Source organism: Chrysochloris asiatica, unplaced genomic scaffold, assembly GCF_000296735.1.
Source record: "Chrysochloris asiatica unplaced genomic scaffold, ChrAsi1.0 scaffold00007, whole genome shotgun sequence".
Taxonomy (NCBI): domain Eukaryota; kingdom Metazoa; phylum Chordata; class Mammalia; order Afrosoricida; family Chrysochloridae; genus Chrysochloris; species Chrysochloris asiatica.
In genome coordinates this window covers 26,913,163-26,920,797 of record NW_006408525.1, presented here as the reverse complement: position 1 = coordinate 26,920,797, position 7,635 = coordinate 26,913,163, and the positions used below count along the sequence as shown (strand labels likewise).

The 7,635-nt window shown below is 40.5% G+C and overlaps 1 protein-coding gene and 1 pseudogene across 1 annotated transcript in view; one reads left to right on the top strand and one right to left on the bottom strand.

The window, feature by feature from the left end:
• LOC102840506 (keratin, type I cuticular Ha4-like) overlaps positions 1 to 2,673 on the top strand; it is a 15,311-nt gene extending 12,638 nt beyond the window's left edge. The window contains exons 2-7 of the mRNA XM_006833686.1: positions 152 to 207; positions 776 to 932; positions 1,294 to 1,455; positions 1,552 to 1,677; positions 1,866 to 2,086; positions 2,589 to 2,673. Of these exons, the coding sequence (XP_006833749.1) occupies positions 152 to 207; positions 776 to 932; positions 1,294 to 1,455; positions 1,552 to 1,677; positions 1,866 to 2,086; positions 2,589 to 2,673 (807 nt within the window). The remainder of the gene's footprint in view (positions 1 to 151; positions 208 to 775; positions 933 to 1,293; positions 1,456 to 1,551; positions 1,678 to 1,865; positions 2,087 to 2,588) is intronic.
• A 2,979-nt stretch (positions 2,674 to 5,652) lies between these two features.
• The window catches only part of LOC102840137, a 3,690-nt pseudogene continuing 1,707 nt past the window's right edge, over positions 5,653 to 7,635 (bottom strand).

Genomic DNA, 7,635 nt, shown 5'->3' with positions numbered 1-7,635 from the left:
TATCTAGGATAAGATTGGGAGTATTTATTTTTATTTTTTTATCCTGAGTTAGATATCTTCTAAAGTCCCCATAGCTCTCAGATGCTGGGTTTTAAGTTTTGTTTGAAAGAGTGTAAGAAACCACCGTTCTTTCTCTTTTTACTTGTGTCAGACCAAGTTAAGAAGTGAATTTCACTCTGATCTCTTCATGAAGGATAGTCATACTCAGTAATTAGAAAGAAATGATCCCATCACAAAACAGGAGATAATACCCATTGCTTTCAGAGAATCTTTGAATTATTCCAGCTAAGACAATCACAGCCCTGAGTCCTTTGGATTTTTTATGGAACCTTGGAGTTTCCAGTGTGATTTCAGTTTTGCAACTTCTTTATCTCCAGGCCAGTCCTATAAAATGTCACTTTGTCTCCATTTTACAGATGATAAAATCAAGGTTAAGAGCACATTAGGACAATTATTAGTTGGCTTATGAAGTTTACTTACTTAAAGTAAAGAAAGACTGTTAGGCTTAGCTGATAGAAATCTGAATGGGGTTCTTAGAACCAATAATGTTTGGATAAAAGTAAACTTACGTACTTCATGAATACCTTCTTAATGGGTATGAGAGAAAAAATGTTCTCATTCTGTACATCTGTATTTCTTTTCCTTTCAAAATGTTTTAAAAATTCAAAATAATTCCCAATACAATGGATGATATCATATCAGCCAAGCAAAGCTCAGGAAACAAAGTCTTTTTTTTTTTTTTTAAACCTCTTTTGACTTTTGTCTGTGTGGACAGGTACCAGGCAGAACACTCCATGAGACAGCTGGTGGAGGCTGACATCAACAGCCTGCGCAGGATGCTGGATGAGCTGACCCTGTGCAAATCCGACCTGGAGTCCCAGGCGGAGTCTCTGAAGGAGGAGCTGTTGCAGCTCAAGCAGAACCATGAGCAGGTAAGAGAGTTCTATGAAATGAAAGAGGAGAGTCAAACTGGACTCTTTATACTTACATAGCAATGATTGTAAACCATGTACTAGGCCAGGCTTACAGTGAGCAGTAGGAAGATCAAAAAGATGCAATAAAATCCTGGAGTGGGAAGAAACTTTAGCTATCATTGAACCAAGCATCCTCATTATAGAGATGAAGAAAAGAGACAGGAGGTTTGACTTGTCAAAGTTAACAATGGACTTTTATATCAACTGTTTTCTATATTCCAGTACAATCCTCTCTCCACCACATTGGACTCTATCAAATAGAGTTTATTTATAGACTTCTTGTCTTGTGTTTCTTTCTTTCTTTCCTTTATCCCTTCAGGAAGTCAATGCCCTGAAAAGCCAGCTTGGTGAGCGCCTCAACGTGGAGGTGGATGCTGCTCCCAATGTGGACCTGAACCGTGTGCTGAATGAAATGAGGTCTCAATATGAGGCCCTCGTGGAGAACAACCACAGGGATGTGGAGGAATGGTTTGCCAAACAGGTGGGCATCTAAGCAACTGGCCACCCAGGAATTGAGGCCCCTACTTGGCATTTAAATCAGGGTCTGACCCTATCTTCTCCCCTATGGCTGTTTCAGACTGAGGAACTGAACAAGCAGGTGGCATCCAGCTCGGAGCAGCTGCAGTCCAGCCAGGCTGAGATCATGGAGCTGAGACGCACTGTTAGCTCCCTGGAGATTGAGCTGCAGGCCCAGCACAACCTGGTAAGTACTGTTCAGATGTCCTCCTTAGAAATGCAAAACCAGGGAATTGAGTCTCTGGGGTCCCTTCTGATCACAAACACTGCTTAATTCTTGCAGCTTATGACTTATTGGTAACAACATAGAGAAATTGTTTAAAGAAGCCTGTGTCTGAATATCGACTTATTTATTTTTGGTCTTCCGCATCACAGAAAGACTCTCTGGAAAACACACTGACGGAGACTGAGGCACGCTACAGCTCTCAGCTGTCCCAGGTGCAGAACACAATCACCAACGTGGAGTCCCAGCTGTCTGAGATCCGCTGTGACCTGGAGCGTCAGAACCAGGAGTACCAGGTGCTGCTGGATGTCAAGGCACGCCTGGAGAGTGAGATCAACACATACCGGAGCCTGTTGGAGAGTGAGGACAGCAAGTGAGTATGATGCTAAAGATTTCTGGGAAAACATGTCAGGTGGGACTACAAGACATTATCGGTACTCATATGCCAGCCATATTTTCATCTCACCAAACAATATGCATTGATGAACTATCTACTATGTATACAGTGATCTGTGAAATTTATGGAAATGTGGCAGGTATAAAGATGAAGGGAATGTAGTCCCTGCCTCAGAGAGCTAACAAGGTAAAGAGATTGCTACTCAGAACCATAGGACAGAAAAAGTTGTGGTAAATTCTATGTGAGCTCAATAGGATGGGAGAGTATTTTTCAAAGAACCATGTAAGAAACCCCTTCCACCTTTGCACAAGGCAATCTTGGAGAAAGAAGAAGGATTTATATGAAGCAAACTTGATGTTAACTAACTGTAAACATTATCAATTCATCAATTGTTTCATTGAACTCAAGGTGTTGTGTGTGCGTTAGGATTCTTCCCACTCCCATCCACAACCCAGTCTAAACCTTTGTGTCTCCCCAGGCTTCCCTCCAACCCTTGTTCCACCTCCAATGCTCGTGGCAATTCCTCTGGACCCTGTGGCAGCTCTCAGTCACGTCGCTGTTAATTTAGAAGCTTGAATCCTCTTTGAAGACATCCATGAAGCCATTTAGTTCAAGCATAGGAAAGATCGTTGGAACCTTCCTTTGCTGAAGCTCCGTATTCATTTAGAAATCTGTGTCATGCCTGCCTTCCAGACTCAACAGGAGTCACACATAATCAATTTATTACGTCTGGAAAGCTCTTTTGTGCTAAAGGTTAAGTCTTTTAATTTCTAAAGCTAGTTCCTTAAAACCTCATCTCTAGATATTATCCATTATTTTAGGGTGTTTCCCATAGGTATTGTGCTTCTGGCTTTCCTTGTCTCTTTGGTATTGTCTGGAATGCAAGGGGCCACCTCATTTAATTTCCAATAAACTTTATTTCCCTGGCATAGTAAATCTCTCTCTCACTCATATTTATGTACTTTAAACAGCTCATCATAACTGTTTCATAAAAATAGCCCTTCAATAGGAGGATGGAATGTCTTAAAAGACTGGGCCCAGCCATTATGCTCCCTGGTCATACTGGTGAGGAGGAAATGACACGTTTTTATGAGGCCCACACCAGTGAGTGACCATCCAGAAAGCTGGCCTTCAACACCTGCACTGATTTTGAATCGGCTGTAGGGCCTTTGGAAACACTTAGAATCCTTCAAACACCTCATTGCCATCTCCCATGTCATCCCCATTAAACTGGAATTCCCTGCTCCCATCTCCTAAATTTTCTGAAGATCAGCTTTCACCTCTGCCTCTCTGTAGAGGCTTCTCAAAGAGCAGCAATTATATCCTTTCAGTCTCTCCACATTGTGCCTGCAACACCAATATAGGTATCTGCTTCTCCCTCAAAATACACCTTTGTTGATGGTTAGACCCCCCACACAGAGTCCTGGTATGGTGCTGTGGGTTAATGCACTGAATCACAAGATTGGTTCGATCCACAAGGTTGGCTGTTCAAAGTCACCAGCCGCTCTTCAGAAACCTTATGCAGGGTCCCTGTGAGTCGGAACCAACTGGAAGGCACCTAACAACAACATAGCTCCACATACTCTGGGTCCTCTTGATACAGGTTCTGACCACCCTTTTTCTCTACTCTGATTATCATGAACACCCCACTTCTGTCAGATCTAAGCAGGGGACATTCTTAGGTCCTTAGAACTCTGGTTTACTCTTTCTACCTTCCCATTCATAAAGAACTAGTACTGATACCTCCCAAGTCTTAAGGTCCGCTATCAGATTTATGGTTCTCCATAGGACAGCTGGTATTGGACTAAATTTAAACTGGACTAAAATTTGTTCTGGTCAAACGGATTCATCATGTTATGTTTGTCTTGTCAAAAGACATTTTCTTTTTGTTTGTTTATTTAATAGACATTTATTGTTTTAGATGTACAGCTTCTACACACAATCAGAACATAACTTTTGAAAATAGAATTTAGGAAAGAAGAGGTTTTATTTATGGAATCTGCTACAAATGTTTTCTAGAAATCATAACTGAGCCATGTGTCCTTTAATATGGGGACATTGGTTCCTGGAAACATGCCATCAGATAATAAAATTAAACTTTCATCAGCCAACTCAGCATTTGAGAACTGAGGCAATTCTGTATTTCCTATACACTCATGGTGGGATGGTTTAGATGTTCCATAGACAAACCCAACAAAATGGTAGTATGTTTACAAGCTGGGCACACAATTGCTAAATTGTTTGTGGAATAGGGAGGCCCAGGGCTAAGCAAGCTACAGTGGAATTTGAACCTTCAGAACAAGATTCAATAGCTTTATCGGACTAGATACAGTTGCCTACCAAAGCTAATTTAAGGTTGATTGGGCTGACCAATTTGCTTTTATAGCTAATCTTTTTATTTTCACTAAAAAGGATAGAGGGCCCAAATAGTCACAATTAAGATAAAAAAAAACTAAGACTGCACATCTGTTCTCAAACATCTGAAAGGTATTTATTAATGAACCCAAGGGAGTTAACTTCATATCCTAGCTTGTACATCTCAAGGTTAAATAATTGCCTTGTTTCCTTCACATAATGTTAAATTTGTGTTTTGAAGTAGTTAAGTGCTATTGAGTTGGTTGTGACCCATAACGACTCTATATAGGGTTTCCAAGGAGCAGCTGTTGAACTTGAATTACTGATCTTATTGTTCAAACCAACTTCACAGTCCAGCACATTAACCCACAGCACCTCACCTGGATTCCCAGTGTAAATACCACTGCAGACATTTTATCAAATCTAGGATTCTACATATCCCTGAAATGGAGATTGAATAAGCTTTCAACTTTGATGATACCATGGAGACCAAGGCAACTCTCTTTAGGTTGCTATTTCAGATTTGTTGCATTTGAAAGTTCTTGCAGTGTTCTAAAAAGGTGGCATTAAATTTTTTTCCTTTTCAAAACCTGCAGTTATATGAATAGATGCAATGTAAAAATGTGGACTCTAATTGACCCTATTATTTTTCTGCAAAAGATCATGACAAAAGGTTTGGATAGTCTCCTCCAATCTTACAAACATGCAAACAAAATCCACCTTTTTAAAGAAAGCTGGTGTGAATTTACCTTTGTTAAACTCTAAAAACAAGGAAAACCAAAACTCCAACCGTTTGAAGCTATCAGAGCATTGCATATAATGCTAATCAAACTGTAGGTTTTAGCACATGCACTAAAGTGTACAGAAAGAGCTAATTTCAAAGCTCCTTTTAAATAACTTATTTTACACCTATTATACCACACACTATGCCATTTTTAAACATTGACAGGTAACTCCTTAGTAAGATTCTTAAAGAAAAATCAAAAGAATTTACCTTACTAGAAATAAGATACACTAGTCACTTACTGTCTTCAAACATTATCACACTTACACTTTCATAATTTGACAATGCATTCATGAAACGATCTGCAGAAAACTATTGTTTTAATAGACAAAGAACACTTTTAAGTAGACATTGACTATCCTAAACTGTTGATTAGGCATGAGTTTTATAAACATTGCTTATACTAATGGTAACACTTGAGCTGGCAAGTATTGCGTCGTCTCCAAACAGCCCAGTGAGAACCACCAATAGTGTGGGAGAACTTGTGGCCTTCCCCAAGGCCACAGCTCTTGCGGCCTGCAGATGTCAAACCACTCATCTCTCTGAGCTTGTGGACTGGCTTGGTGATCCATGGGGTGTCAGGATGTCTTCTGATAGCTTTATGAAATGGATCAATGAGTACAACTTCAAATAATTTGTATGTGGGGTCTTACCAACCCAGTAGAACTGGGAACTCTAAGGGCCCCACAGTGGCATCCAGCTCGCTACTCAGCCACAGACTGAAGGTTTCTAGCAAACTTCAGCTGGTTAACACCATGATGGACAGGCTTGCCATAGGTTGCACCTTTAGGCACTGAGCGTTTGCAGCCACCTCTATGCACGCGAATCCAATAGATGACATAACGTTGCTTGGCCTTGTATCCCAGTCTATGTGCCTTATGTTCTGGGTAGGATGGTGTGGCTCTGTGCAGCGCAGAGAGCTGGTGGTACTGCCAACAGCAGACCTGCAGGAGAAATCACATCACATCAGACAGTTCCTTCCTCCATAGTTCTCGGATGTACTTGTAAGCACACACCTCGGCTTACCCTGAGGGCTGCTGCCAGATGGAAAAGAGCCCAAAGGACTCTTAAATGAAACTGACCTCTTTCCTTATTTCCCCACCTTTTAAACTTTATTCTTTTTCTTGAGGTCTATAATGTTTTACCATAACCTTGTCAGCATTTCATTTGCTAGAATTCCAAGAAAGACCACTCACTGCTCGTTATCCCCTCCAACAAACAGTAAGAGCATGTTCCCCTACTTGTCTCATCTCTGAATTCTATGCAGGTCTGGGAGGAGGGAAATTTTTTCCAGGCATGAACTTTGCCTGGTAAGAAGATGAGAAACCAGAAGGTATGCTTAGGGTTCCTAGAAGAGAATATGTACAGTAATGAAAGACAAAATTGCAAGGTATGTAGGTAGAACTATACTTGACAATGTTTTGAAGTTTTTTTGGTTTTTTGAATGTGTTGAGATTGTCTTATAACACGGTTGCTATATGATATTTCTGGCAGCTGTATATATAGAATGAGAAGTGATGAATTATAGAAGTTGGTAGGACTGGGTGAGAAAGAAAGACGATCTATTAGGAGCTTGGTAAGAGATAATAAGATGGAGGTGGGTGGGAATGAAAGAGTGATTAGGACAGTGGTGCATTTTAGAGGCACAGTCTGGGGTGTAAAAGCTGACTGGAGACAGAGAGACCATGGAGAGAGAAGGAAAGGAACTTTTGTTGTTGTTGTTAGGTGCCTTTGAACTGGTTCTGACTCATAGTGACCTTATGCACAACAGAACATAATACTCCCCAGTCCTGCATCATCCTCAGAACTGTTGTGACCACTCTGTTCTCATATGGCTGCTGCCCCTGTGTTAATCCATCTGGTTGGGATCTTCCTTTTTTTTTCTGACCCTCTAATTTACTAAGCAAGATGTCCTTCTCCAGGGACTGGTCTCTCCTGATAACATGTCCAAATTATCGAGAGACAAAGTCTTGCCATCCTGACTTTTAAGATGTGTTCAAGCTGTATTTCTTCCAACACAGATTTGTTTGTTTTTCTGGCAGTGCATGGAACTTTTGATACTCTTCTCCAACACCATAATTCAAATGTGTCGATTCTACTAAGATAGTCATTGTCCAACTTTCACATGCCTGTGAGGAAACCGAAAACACCGTGATGTGGGTCAGGTGCACCTTAGTCGTCAAATTGATATTTTTGATCTTTAACACTTTATCTTTTTTTATTATTAATTTATCCTTTGAAGCTGATTTGCCTAATGCAGTATGTAGTTTGATTTCTTGACTCATGCTTTTGTGAGTGTTGATCATGGATGCAAACAAACTGAATTCTTGGACAACTTCAAAACTGTATTTTCTCTATTTACTCTGATGGTATTTATTGTGCAGTT